Below are 14222 nucleotides of genomic sequence, written 5' to 3'. Positions count from 1 at the left end.
GGATTCTTTCATATCTAAAGAGCAACCTAAAATACTGGATACTGAGGACAAGTGGAACATAGAGACAATGAATAGTAGCTAACTATTTGCAGTATTTGCTGAACTACAAGAACAAAGTAGTTTCGAGAATTACTGTGAACATTGGATGAGAGAAAATTTCAGGGTTAGATGTCAAGTCTGTGCCAGTCTTAGAGCACATTCATCCTGCTTAAGAGGAGACAGTGGAGAAATAGGTGGTGCCAGCTTTCTGGAAAGCTGTGCTGATCTGGGCATTTTGGCATTATTTGGGATGCTTAGTCTCCAGTGAGCTACACAAAATTAAGTATTTCCTGCTGCATGGTCTTTTCATGCTGGGTAATGTACTGGAAATAAGAGATGAACCTGATACAATGGGCTTTGCTAACTGTGGTGGAACAGTAAATAAGGTTTATGTCCAATTCAGCCCCATCTTGTTTTGAATACATAAAATGAAAGCAGTGCTTCTCCATGGTGATCTCTCTAGACAGCATTTTACATCAATGTGGTTCGGGAGAAAAGCCCATGCTTACCTCCCCATCTATCCTTGTTTTCATTAATGGAGTTACAAAGCCAGCTCTGGCAACAGAGACAAGGCAGCTCTGGTTGGAAAGGTGTTTGTAAAAACAAAATCCCTGTAACTGGAAAAAAACATAACAGAAATACCCACCAAACCACAAAACTCTAATTTATCAGTCTCCTGCAAAAACCACAAAGGGTTTCATAGGGTCCCTCCGTGTACTGAGTGGAGATTCATCCTGTTTCCTGAATTCATCACAAAGTCAGTGGCAGTGCTTTGTTTTTTCTTATGACATTTCCAGGTATTAGAGACGAGTGCATTCCTCAGATATCTATCATACACGTAGAACATATAGATGGATGGAAAATACATAGACCTTGGCAACCATATGCATGCATGGAACCTGCCAGACCTCTACATACCCACCTGTGTAAAGCGAGCTCCCAAACAATGAGTCTGACATTATGGACGTGCAGCACCTGTGGTCTGCAGGCAGCCTGTGTATATGCAGTAAGTGCAATGTGTTCTGGACACGTCCAGTTTATCATGTATTCACAGATATTCTACTTGACACAGGCACAGACGGTCTGGCATGACTGTGTATGTGTTGTGCTGTAGGTGGACTCAGACTGGTGTCTTACAAGTTCCTGGACAGAAATCAGGGAGTCCAGTTCCACAGAACATACTCACTCATTTGGTTCCACTGTCACTAAAAATCATCTAAAGTAATTTGGGTTTGTTCCAATGATACTGCATGTTATTGGTTTAAAGCAAGTGTGTTCTGTAAATGACGAATGTGCTCACTCACTGCTTTGCAATAGCTTTGCTTCTGCTCTCTGAAAGTTTTAGTTTTAAGTTTTTGGACTTTTGCCGAAAACTGACATTTCGGTACTCTTAATATACGCTCTCCTTTCCCTCCCACCAGCAGCTGTAGATACAATTTGACAGGAGAATGCGTTAGGAGGAAAGGCAACAAATGCTGATGTAGAAACCTTTAGAAAGTAAACAAGAACGCTACGTTAATGTACCAGCCCTATTACAGTGAATTCTCTTCCCAAATTAGTTGCGTGTGTTCAGTGAGCTCCCTTAAGGGGTTCTGTATCTCAGTAGTTTTTACTCTACCCATCTCTAGTTTTGACATGACCTCTGTTCCCAAAAATCTCTTCCGATTTAGCCAGTTCTTGGTATCCTTCACTGCAGGCATAATTATGTGAATGATAAGAGCAGTATCCCAGCTCAGTGTGCTGTCCATAACGAGTGCACAACCATTGTAAGGAATGCACAGGCTGGTCATAAAAGAAACACCTTGGGCCACTAAACTTAAGGCCGTGTCTCATGAGAAAACAAACTGCCTTTTCTTCTTCTTCACCTGGCACTGGCTCTTATCTCAGCTTTAAGGCTTTACATGAGATCGTGGCCTCCATGATATTCCCACTTTCCTTCCATATCTGTTTATTTTTGAAAAAAAGGCTCTCTCCCCAACTATCCCTTCCTGCTCTGGCTGTAGAAATTTGGGTCCTAAACTAAGTAGCAGTGCTGAAGTTCTGTCCGTCTAGTCAGGTCAAAAGGCAGACTAGAAGAAAAGCAAGCATTTTGCTAACACACCAGGGATTTCCAGTCCCTGGCAGAGGCAGCAGAATTAACAGGAAATCAATGAAAGCAGCCATTGATGCAGGGACAATCACATAGCAGGTGTGCGGCTGGTGGATGGCTCACAATACTTTGTTGGTACAAGAAGTCCTTGCGTGCCGTATGTCAGCAGAAACACACCAGCTGAAGGGTATTTCGCTCGGGAAGCTGGCATAACTTCACCAGGAAAGCTCAGGGGTTTTTTGACAGGACCGAACAGTGAGCATGGAGGGAATCGAGTGCTGGCCAGAGTGAGGGGAAGGTACAGAGTTTGCAGAATGCTGGCACAGTGACCAAATCACACTGAGCAATGCAAGCTAGATCAAGGTAGCAATCAAGCTAGATCCCCAATCATGGCAATTCCCAAAATCTTAAAGTTCAGCCAAATCTGAATAAGATTTTAAGGAATTTAAAAAAAATAAAAATCTACCACAGAATATTTAAGGTTGGAAGGGACCTCTAGAGATATCTAGCCCCTTGCTCAAAGCAGTCAACTGGAGGAGGTACTCCTCCAGTCAACTGAGTCAACTGACTCCTCAGTCAACTGAGGAGTACTCAGGGACTTTTTCAACCAGGTTATGAATCTCTCCAAAGATGGAGACAACACAACCTCTCTGAGCAACTTGTGTTTGATCACCCTCATCATAGACATTTGTTCTTATCTTTAAATGGAGTTTCCTGTACTTCAGTTTGTGCCCACTGCCTCTTGTCCTTTCACTGGGCGCTCCCAAGAATTTTGGCTCCATCTCCTTTGCACCCTCCCTTCAGATATTTATACGCACTGGCAAGACACCCTCAGAGCCTTCTCTTCTCCAGGCTGAACAATCCCAGCTCTCCCAGCCTCTCTGTTCATGAATGCTCCAGTCCCTTAGTCATCTTAGTGGTACTCTGCTGGGTTTACTCCAGTATGTCCATGTATGTGTTGTAGTGAAGAGTCCATGTCTGGACCCCATTACTTCACCTGTGGCCTCACCAGAGCTGCACAGAGAAAAGGGATCACCTCCCTCCACCTGCTGCCAATGCTCGTCCTAATGCAGCCCAGGTGGCTGTTGGCTGCCTTTGCAGCAAGGGGACATTGCTGACTCATGTTCAACTTGGTGTCAACCAAGGTCCTCGGGTCTTTTTTCCACCAAGCTCCTTTCCAGCCAGTTGTCCCCCAGCATGAACTGGTGCATCGGGTTATTCCTCCCCAGGTGCAGGACTTTACATTTCCCTTTGTTGAACTTCTTGAGATATCTCTTAGCCCAGTTCTCCAGCCTGTCCAGGTCCCTCTGGAAGGCAGCACAATCATCTGGTGTATCTGTTACTCCTCCCAGATATACAACATATACTGCTCTCCTCTGATCCAGCAAGCTGGTCACCTCATCATATAACCAGTGCTCTTTTCCTGTGACTTCTCACGTGCAGCATGATTTCCCTGCTGCATATAATGGAGATCTTCATAAACCTGACTGATTAAAATTTATTAGGCCACCTATTACAGGGGTTGTTTCTATCTGCCATAAAATGAACTGTTTCACCTGCCTTTGTAATGAGCTACAAGTGATATGAAACACAGAGCTTATTTAACAGCACATACCAGATGGTCTATGCAAAGTTGAGTATGACAGGAGGATTTTTTTGTCCAGATTGGAGGTGGGACTGTTGTTTTGTTTTGAAAAAAAAAGAGGAAAGAAACAGGGGGAAATGGGGATCGCATTGCCACTTGTGTTGCTGAAATTGCACTGGAGGAGGCTGCTCTTACAGGTCAGCAACAAGCAGCAGTGAATGTGATCAATGAGCACTTGGCAGGCAGAGTGTTTAACGCTGTTAACTACTTCTGAATTGCATGGAAATATAGGCCTTGTATGCTTGGATATCCAGGGAAGTTTCATTTCTAGACAAATTTGAGTTAGCCAAACCGAAAATCCAGACTGAATACCAGCACAAAGTCCCTTTCATTATTTTAAAATCTAAAAAATATAAAGTGATTTGAATGAATACGACATAATTGAATAGTTTGTATTTTTTGGTTATTTAGGCAGAACTGCTCAGCACACCTTGCTTTTACCTCAGCAATCTTTTAAGCAAATACTGGCTTGCCTAGACCAAGTGCGTTTCTGTATTTTGGTGATACTTCTATCCTGAAGCAGTGTTTTTGCAAACAAAGAGATTTAATTAAGTGCCCACATTCAATCCAGGTGCTGAGAGAGTTCATTCAATAAAAGCACATGAGAAAAGGGATTTAAGTGAGAAAGTTGTAACAGTTAAGACAGTAGAAAGACATCACAAAAGAAATATTTGCTATAATTGCAAAAGCTCAGAAAATGAATTAAAAATTAACTCTTCAATTTGATGACCTAGAAAATAGAGAGAGGAGAAATAATGTGCATATGAAAAGGATTAAAGAAGAAGCCAAGAAGGAAGGCTTAGTGGGTTTAACTGGGTGGATTTAAAAATTGTTTAAAGAATGATGAGATGATAACAGTAAAAAGAGATTCAAACAGGCTTTACCAGGAAACAGATCTACACATTTTTCTGTGAAACTTCACTTGTATTATGTCAATGAAAGAAAGGTTCAGAAGAAAATAACAGAGAATGAGCTAACTGTGAATGATCTGAAAATAGCATGCACACACATAATTCTTTTGGCTTTTAAGGAAGAATATACAAAGAAAAGCAAGTACAATACTAACAAGGTTTGCATTACTTCTGAGGTATTGAACCGGGCTGCAGAAGAAAGAGGACTAGATGTCTAATAATTAGAGATAAAGTAGAAGCTAGCAGAGATAATGGCATGTGTTATGTAAACCAGGTAGGGTTACACATGGAGATCTTTTTACTGCTATCGTAATGCCTGTCAGAATCAAAAGAGGAACTGGAAGAGGGCGTTTTTCTGGAAGAAACGGGCATAACAGGCTTGTAACAATATTCAGAAAGACAAATTAAATTTAAAATGTCCACAGGGTTCTTGTCTAACAAACATGAGGAAGTTATGATGTTAGTAAGCAATTAGTAAGAGGAACTTTAAGTCAGTAAGATATACATCTATATTTACATATAAATATATATACAAGATGAATTTATTCAGAGAGTGCTTTCAGATGTATCTGAAGCACGTTATACATGAACTAAGGAAGAAGCTTGGTCAGATGCAGCTGTATTTGTTGCTTTTTTGTATTACTCACAAAGAGTTAGTAATTAGCCTCCCATAGCAGTTTTTAGATAAATTTCAAAATGCATTCAGAGATAGTGAACAAAGACTGGCCTTGTCAGTCACCAACAACCCACTTGCCGCAACAGGCCTGTCTTTGTTGTCGTTACATGTCTGGAGATTTTCCGATAGGGGCCGTGATCACATTACCCATCTCGGTAGCAGGAGGCACGCGAGAGAGATGTTCAGTGAGCACCTGTTGCACCTGGCCGATGGGGTCCCGAAACCTGCAGGTGGATTCACCTTTGGTAGGTGTCTTCCCCCAGGAGGCAGCCTGGGGGGGACACTGCGAGTGACCCCCTCGTGCCACTCCAACAAAGGCCTGTGGGACCGTGGGTGTGAAGCTCTGCTATGTGATAGCGTCTATCTTTGGGCCTCCCAGAGAACAGGAGGTGAGCAGGAGATGCGATAGCGCTTCTGGACCAAGAAGAAGCCACCGAGATGAGCAATTCAACCCATGGTGCCTGACCAAGGTGACCCAGGGAAGGGGTTTTGTGGCTGCTGCTGTTTGCTCTAAGTGAGGGTTCTTCACCCCGTTTGCAAGAGCTATAACCTACTCACACCGAGTTGAGACACCTGTTTTTATTGCAGTTCTGCAGAAGTGGGTGCCAGCCATTTAACAACAGCCATCACACCTCACGTTTCACACCCCCCAGTATTTATAATGATAAAATACAGCCAATTGGTCAATAGTGACTCATTCGCCACTCCTAACTGTACATATACATCTAAGCTCATGTTTAAAACATTTTGGGAGGTTATCTGATTAGCATACTCATTATTCACAAAGGGCTGCACATTTTAGCATTATAATTACCCCGGGTTAGTTTGGGAGGCACTCTTGGCTTGGTCCAGGAAGTTGTATTTTTGGTCTTATGTCTAAGTCAGCAACTCCAAAGGAAGACGTAAGACACATTGTCTTGTTTGATGTCCTATTCAAGGTTAGGTGCATTCCTCCGTGCCTCAACCCTGTCCCAACCAAAACTTCCTGGACTCGATGATCTTGGAGGTCCCTTCTAACCACTAAGATTCTGTGATTCCTGATAAAGGTCTAAATTTGTGAACGGCTACATCCCGCCCGAGTCCCCCGGGTTTTTTTTTGTGTGGAAAACATTCAATGTGTCCCCTCCTCCGATCTGTAAATCTGAGCTGAGAGGGAAGGCACCACAACACCTCGCATCCAGCATTTCCAAACCCAGGGACTTTCCTCAACCCCAATACGGGGCTTTGGCCAACCCGCTACCACCTGGGCCGGGGAAGCGCCCGCCACCATCTTGCGGGCCACCGCTGCGGCAGGACCCCTCACGGCCACTGCCACCGCCCCCGGGATGCGGGGACATCGGGCCGAACGGGCAACATCCACGACGGCCGGTAGCCCGCTGCCCCGCACCCAGCCCTCCCTTCAGCGCGCCCCAGCCCGGCCCGGCCCGCGCTGCGCCTGCGCCACCCGCGGCCCGCGCAGCCGCCTTGAGCGCCTCCGGGCTACCCCCGCCCCCGGCTCCGCTCCCACCCCCGCGGGTGCGGCTGAGGGGGGCGCGCGGGGCGTAACGGTGCCGGCGGCGCGGCCGTCTGTTCCTCGGCGGAGGTGAGTGAGGGGCCCGCCCGGCCCTGCCGGGTCGGCCGCGCCACTCCGGCGGCCACGGTGTGTACTGTTGCCATGGGAACAGCGGGCGCCGGTGCCGAGCGCCTTGGCCAGCGCCCGGTGGCGGCGGCGGCCGTGCCCCGCCGGGCCGTAACGCTCGCCCTCGGGGGGTTGGGGGGGTGCGGAGGCCGGAGCGGGCGGTAGGTCGGGGAGAACCTCCGGTCCGTCTCCTGGCACCTCGCTATCCGCCGTGCCCGGGGGAGAGTCTCGTTTGCCGGGTTTGGGGTGGTTACTCCGCTAAGCCCGGGGCGGCTTCTCCGCCACAGGTGCCGCTGGTGCCGGGATTCCTCCGGCGGCCGCAATCAACATCCAGCTCTCTCGCTTCTCCTGACTTTGCTCTCATTCCTTTTTGATAGCGATGTCTCTGCTTCGACATCTCACCGAGCTTTCAGCTGGGTGAAAAGCTGCTGATGTTTAGCATTACATCTAATTACACCCAGTGTTCAATCGCTCTTATTAAACCTGTATTTATAGGGTGCTGACCGTTCCAGAGGGTTGCTTGGGCAGCCAGAACTTGCATTCAGGTCTGGGTGAGCAGAGTGTTCATGGCTTGAGTCCAGGGTTTCTCCTCGGTGTACTTAGTGATTGCAAGTGTACCCCCTCGGTATGCCAGCAATTAAATGGCACTGGTTTTGAGCTGGGGGATAGGAAGGCAGCGCCGGTGTGGTGCCACATCTGATGTAGTCAGCCATGCTTCTCCCATGTGTTGATTGACCCAGGATAAGTGCAGCTATCTCACCTCTGGAGATAGCTAGGACTAAGCCAGGGTTCTCTGATCCTGTACAATTGTCTGCTGCTTTCAACTCTTCCTGTACAGCAAAGACCAGGCCTCTGGAGTAAAGAACTGGGGAAAAAAGACAGAAGCCCATGTATGGCTTTTCAGACACTCGTGTAATACTCTTCTACCTTCCACTAGAGAGTCAGAGAGGAGATCGTCATCTGAGCAAGCTACCTGGGAAATGGTGACATGTGGGGGACATGACCTGGGCATACCAGTTATGTGGGCCCCATTGACACTACAACATTCCCTTTATCTGTCCCATGCTGGGATTGGGGAGCAAAATGGGGACACTGCTGGATTTTCAGAAAGAAGCACTAATAATTAGAATTATTTCTTATTTGCAACTAAGATAATTTATTTTTAAAAGGGTAGAGTTTGTGGAAAAATAGAAATTCTTACAAAAAATTACAAACGCTGACAGAACTAGTCTTGTATAAATGATGAAAACCATAGGTAGAAACAGACAGCCAGTGCAGTCGTTTCCCTTCCACTCTTATGCTGGTCCTTCATCCTGTACTTCTACTTTCTGCTTGCTGCACTCATTTGTTGCACCATATTTTAAACTAGTCTCTGGCACTGCAAGTGAGTGATTCTAGGTACCTTATGCTTACCAAAGTCAAGAAAGCTTCTGGTGGCTGGAGGGTTTTTCCCTTATGCATGGATCTAGGTGGTAGTTTGCTAGGAGGAGAACTGGTGTAGTGTGGCTGAAGGGGCTTCCTCAAAGCTTCTGGGGTGGTGGGACACTGGAGAGCAGATGGAGCTTCTGTCTTGGGCGCTGCTGCAGGAGAGCGGTTGCTTGATGCTTGGATGTTTCAGCCTTAGGCATGTTAAAATAACCCAAATTGTCATTTGGGAAGGAGGCGGTGTTTGTACTGGGATGGCACAGCAACCAAACTCCTTCAGATAGAGAATTACTCCTGGTTTTTAAATGCTTGCAAGAGAGTGAGCTTTTGTATTATTTTTATATATATATACATACACACACAACTTATATTTTATGACACTGCGTTCCTCTGCGTTCTAGCACATTTTCTGGCTAATAATTGTGGGGTATCGGTTAATAATCTGTTGTGTCGCTCCCACGATTGCGCGTGCGGTGCGGGGGTGCCTCGCGCCAGGAGGAGGGGGGGGCGTGGGCGCCGCGCGCGGGAGGGGTGGTTCCAAGTGCTTGGCTCTGCTCGCTGCCGCCCCCCGGTGGCAGCTCCGCGCCACGCCCGGCTCCCCGCTCCCGCCACCCCTCTTCGCTTCAAACGGAGGCACAGGGACCCTTTGCAACGTTAATTATTAAACCCGTGGCTTTCGTGGATCTGAAGGGCGAGAAACAGCGCCCGAATAGTAGGACTCCGCTAATTCAGCTTTCGCGGATGGCAATAGACTTAACTAAACGTTGATTGTCTCAGAGGGGGTGCCGTTCCGCAGTAACGCATCTTGTCTCTCAGTTTAACTTCTTAGTTTAACTACAAAGCAGATCTACATGGATCCCATAAAATACTCATTTAAATGTCAGAGCACAGACATTTTAAGAACTAAAGAAAAGGGTGTCCTTCAGAGATTAAATGTGAGATATTGTATTACTTAAGAAGATTTATTTTAAAATTTAGAAAGGTGGATGGAAATACACAGGCTGGAAAAGAGGAAATATGAATTAGTTCAGATTTCTGATTTGTAGAATCATGTTGATTATGTTTTAGTATGTATTCACAGCTGTTGTTTCTGTGCGTGGTGGATAATATCTGTGTCAGAAATAAGGCCTACACAGAACACCTTCCACTTAAAGGTGAAAATCTGGACTCTGAGTAGCTGGGAGAATAGGGAATGATAATCTACCTTCTTTGTTCAGTGTCTGTATCATTGCTCCAAACAGGCTGCTGCAGCAGAATTCCTTACTTATCTCTTTTGAATCGTGTTGTAATAGAGGGAAGAGTAGGGAGCACAGAGAGCCAAATATAGTCACAGTGAAGAAAAGAAATGTATTAATGGTAGTCAAAGGATTAAAAATGTGGACAGTCTCAGGCTCCTGATCTTTTCCTCTGTTTTGTAATTGTGCATCTTTCAGTGAAAGAGTTGGTGCACCGCTCCTTAGCATCCAATTTTATCTTGTGTAGCCCAGATGAAGGAGTTGGGTTGTATGTTAATTAAAGAAACTTTGCCAGAATGAACAGGCTTTGAAAGAAAGAACAGAAGAGGCAGTTGGAAATGTAAAGGTGCAGAACAGGAAGAAGTGAACTAAGAAACTAGAGGAATAGGATTTTTGCTCCATAGTTTAGAAATAACCAAGATGGCAGTGTCTGATCTACTGTTGGTTCATTGTCATACACTATGTGAGAGAATAGAAGTTACCAGGTTTTCTCTGAGAGTACCATGTTTGGCCCAGAAAGCACTATAGTGCTGAGTGTAGTATAATTTAGCTCCCTCTAAAAAAACCTAAAGGTCCTCAGATGCTTTCTGCTCTTCAGTATTTTCCTACAGAACTGAGAAATAGCGAGGGAAATGCAGTATCAATGAGCCTTATTTTCCACCACTTCACTACCATCTAGGATTTTGTTATAATATCTTTTTAAATTACATTATGGTAGCATAAACATTGATGAATTAGTAGTTTGCAATTTAAAACTAGCATTATATTCTGTGCCTTCCATATATATTGTACAGTAATGTTTCTGTACACTAATTTGCAGCAGAATGCAGCCTTCAAAGGATAAAAATACAGAAAAGGCAGCACCATTCTACAGACTTTCAGTACCAAAGAGGAAGACCAGTTCTGAGATTATAAATGAAGCCAGAAATGTTCTACGAACACTGAGGACTCGGAGACCATTTACACCTATAGAAGATCAAAGGAAACTTTTTGGATCTGGATCCTCACGAGCTCCTCGAAATAGACCTCCTTCAGTTTTTAGGTACTGTGGCTTTAAGATTTTTTCAAATATCCTTTAGCAGCAAGAGATTTAATTCTGTAATTATGTTTCTGGTGATTTTTTTTCCCCTTGTGTTAATCTGTATTCCTAATCACATCCTTTGCCTTCTTCTAATGATCTTTACTGTTGGTGTTAATCTACATGTCCAGGAAGTTCCTGTGGATTAGAGCTGCCAGTGGGAGTTGTTACGCTATTTTTGTATATGGAAAATAGTTAGGAAAACGGTCTGTAACTCACCTTTATCTTAAGACAGTGTGTGCTTTTGTTTGAGATAGTCTTCAGCTTTCCCCTAGAAACTGTGAAAGCTTGCTTGCTTCCACATAAACTGTAAGATAGATCTTTTTTCAGAGTTTTCTCAGGTCGTCTTATATATAAGATTATAGCTCTTGAAGTTTGAAGTACTCATTTTTAAACAAAATTTTTACTACTTCAGATTATTTCTTTGTGGAGTTTTGTTATGTACCATAATTTACAGAGCTCAATAGCTCTTCCTCTTGTGACAAAAGAGAAAACAAAATGTATATTGGGCTTTTTACATCCGTTTTCCCAGTCACGTTTCTAGCTCTCCTTATGTGCCAGTTCCGTAATGACTGTAGGGAGGAGATGTGAGCTGTATTTGAAATGTTAGATGTCAGGCAGGCGAGAAGGGATGCTGAGACATGTTTGAATGGCCATATGAATAAGTCAGTGTCCATGCTGTTTTTGTGGCAGCGTGACGTCAGGCACTGTATGTATCCAGTACTCCTTACTGCATGCTGTTGTGCCCCTGCAGAAGGCAGGAGCCTGAGAGTGACTTGGCTTTTGTTGGTGACCAGGTAACAGGGTCACTCTGGCTGACATCCATGTGTGTTCTGGCTGTGCTTCTCCCCTGTACAGGAAGGAGCATGCTCATGCCTGCACAAATCTGGGGGCTCTGCTGCTTGTGTCAGATAGCTCGGGCACTAACCACGCTTGAAATGAGACTTATATTGGTGAATTGTTACAGACATGTATGAAATAAACTGTAGCATGGCAGGTGTGCTGGCGATCTTGTAATTCTTCTCCCTTGATGCTGCTGGATGCCCAGATGTCAAAGTTAAATAGCATTCAAGGAAGAAGAGTGATAGTGTAAAAGTGCTCTTCCTTTCTTCTTCCTTTTCCCCATATTCATTAGCAAAGAGAAGAAGCATGCAATTAAAAAAAACAACAACAAAACCAAAAAAACCACCACAAAACACTGAGTCTGCTTTATTCATATTATGTTTGATTTCTTTATGCTAGTCTTCATGCATCCAGTTTTGATTTGGCTGAATCAAGACCAGTGTCTGGTGTTCGTCTTAGCCCGCTGGATCATGTGAGTACTCGGGAAATAACTCATGCAATACACATATTTTTATGTCAGTATCAGTAGCGTTAGGAAAATATATGGTTTAAATAGGTTGGGGAGAAATTGAAGTTTGTTTTAATGTTAGTCTGAGACTTAAAAAGTCAGTTTTGTCATTCTTTTTCCCAAAAGAAATCTGAAAATAAGTTGAACTATTTAAATATTGCTGTATTGCATTGTCATTCTAAGTGACATTAACAGGAATCAGAAGATGGATACTTGAGTCAGCTTTCTTGTGTAAGATTACTAAAAGGTCATGAGCATTAACATGAGCTAGGAACATGCCCTTGTTGGAAAGGTGGTGGCTAATGGTCTCTTAGGCTTCATTAAGACGAGTGTTGACACTTCCCTGGTTGAGGGAAGTGATCCTTGTCCTCTGCTCAGCACTGGTAAGGCCACATCTGGAGTGCTGTGTCCATTTCTGGGCTCCACAGTACAAGAGAGACATGGAGCAACTGGAGAGAGTCCAATGAAGGGGCACAAAGATGATGAAGGGACTGGAGCAAGGCTGAGAGCTGGGACCATTCAGGCTGGAGAAAAGAAGGTTCAGGGGGCATCTTGTCCATGTATATTAATACCTGAAGGGAGGGTGCAAAGGGGATGGGGCCAGGCTCTTTTCAGTGACAGGACCAGAGGCAACTGGCACAAACTGAAACACACAATGTTCCCTCTAAATATCAGGAAACAGTTTTTCCACTGTGAGGGTGACAAAGCCCTGGCACAGGTTTCCTAGAGATCTTCAAAAGCTTCCTGGCCGTGGTCAAGTCCAGGGCAGTTGAGCAGGAAGGATGGGCAAGATGACCTCCAGAGGTCCCTTCCAACCTCAACTTTTCTGTGGTTCTGTGATCAATAACTTGAAAGTAAATATATTGATTGTGCTTCTATTTTACTTACACATCTGTAAGAATATAATGATTGTATTTTATTTAAAAAACCAGATAGAGGTACTTGTAAGAACCCCCTTTTCCCTCTGTGAAAATTTTGAATTGTTTTCAATTTTTAAGTGTATCTGCTCTTTCAGGTTTTTTATATTTAATCTTTAAATATAATATTTGATCATGAACATTTGTTTAGTACCTGAGAGAACAGAGCATGCTAAAGCAGTTAAGTATACTTGCTGTATATATTATTTCTTTAAGACAGTAATCTAAATGTAGCATTCTTTAGGAAAGAGAGGAAAAAAAATCCAAGAAATGTTATAGTTCAGTAATTTTGATAAGGTAATGTATTTCTGTGAATCAGCTTAAAAAATTCTCACCATACTCAGATTAAATATATCTACAGTTGGATTTAAATACTGGTGTTAAATTTTCATTTATCTTGTGTGTGAGAGTTGAAAAAAAACCTAGAGAAAACTGCTGTTAAAGACCAATGCAAAACCTGCCTTTACTGCTTTAGCAGTGGAGCCAAATTGTAAATGCATCACTGTAAATTCAGAGATTGTATTAGTCATGGTGGTTGTGGGGAGTGGCTCTCACCTCTTGGCTATTTTCGACTTATACCAGGGAGAGATCTGAAGGATCAGACCAGAGACTTTCTAAGGGATTCTTTATTTTAAGGAAATTTGTAGAGAACCTTGATCTTACAAGGCAGTACATTTACATAGGGCACAACAAATGTTTTGTATCTGAGGTTCAGGGGGCTGGTCACATCTTCTAACATGCAAGATACCAATGTAAATAAAACTAGAACTTGCATGTTTCTGGCTCTGCGTGATTTGTCTCGGTGTGATAGAAAGTGGTACATGTGATACGAACACATTTGAAGTGTTTTGGAAATACTGCTTTAGTGCTCAAAAACAAATCCTAAAGAGTAGATGTGCTTGTAGAATTGTTAGTGCAAGTCTTTGGCACAACTTTTTTTTGACAAACTGGCATACTGTAGATGATGATAAGTAAATATTTATGAGGAAAATAATTCTGAGTTTCACTTGCTGTACTCAGGCTAGTTTTTGTTTGTTTTCTGCACCCTTGAGTGTTTGCTTTCTGTGGTGATAATGGTATAGATATCTAGCTTGTTCAGTGAAATGGTATCATTAGATTCTCTATATGAAGATGAAAAATTTTTAATGAGCAAATCTATGTACCTTTTGGTTTATTCTATTCTAAACTTAATCCTTTGTATAAATCATTTGGGTTGTGTTTTTTTTTTTCTTATATGG

At 43.6% G+C, this 14222-nt stretch overlaps 1 protein-coding gene across 17 annotated transcripts in view; it reads left to right on the top strand.

Moving 5' to 3' along the window:
* The window catches only part of ARMC2 (armadillo repeat containing 2), a 102369-nt gene that overhangs the window by 27804 nt on the left and 60343 nt on the right, over positions 1–14222 (top strand). For 14 of the 17 annotated variants that reach the window (XM_014964457.1, XM_014964456.1, XM_014964469.1 and 11 more), the window contains exons 3-4: positions 10459–10680; positions 11959–12031. In XM_014964457.1, coding sequence (XP_014819943.1) covers positions 10463–10680; positions 11959–12031 — 291 coding nt within the window. In that variant the 5' untranslated portion in view covers positions 10459–10462. Of the gene's footprint in view, positions 1–6888; positions 6943–10458; positions 10681–11958; positions 12032–14222 lie in introns of those variants that run through there. The other 3 variants (XM_014964453.1, XM_014964455.1, XM_014964454.1) reach the window with 3 other exon arrangements.

The sequence above is a fragment of the Calidris pugnax genome, unplaced genomic scaffold, assembly GCF_001431845.1.
Source record: "Calidris pugnax isolate Ruff unplaced genomic scaffold, ASM143184v1 scaffold219, whole genome shotgun sequence".
Classification (NCBI taxonomy): Eukaryota; Metazoa; Chordata; class Aves; order Charadriiformes; family Scolopacidae; genus Calidris; species Calidris pugnax.
The sequence above is the reverse complement of the archived record's forward strand: the minus strand, read 5'-3'. Positions and strand labels throughout refer to the sequence as shown.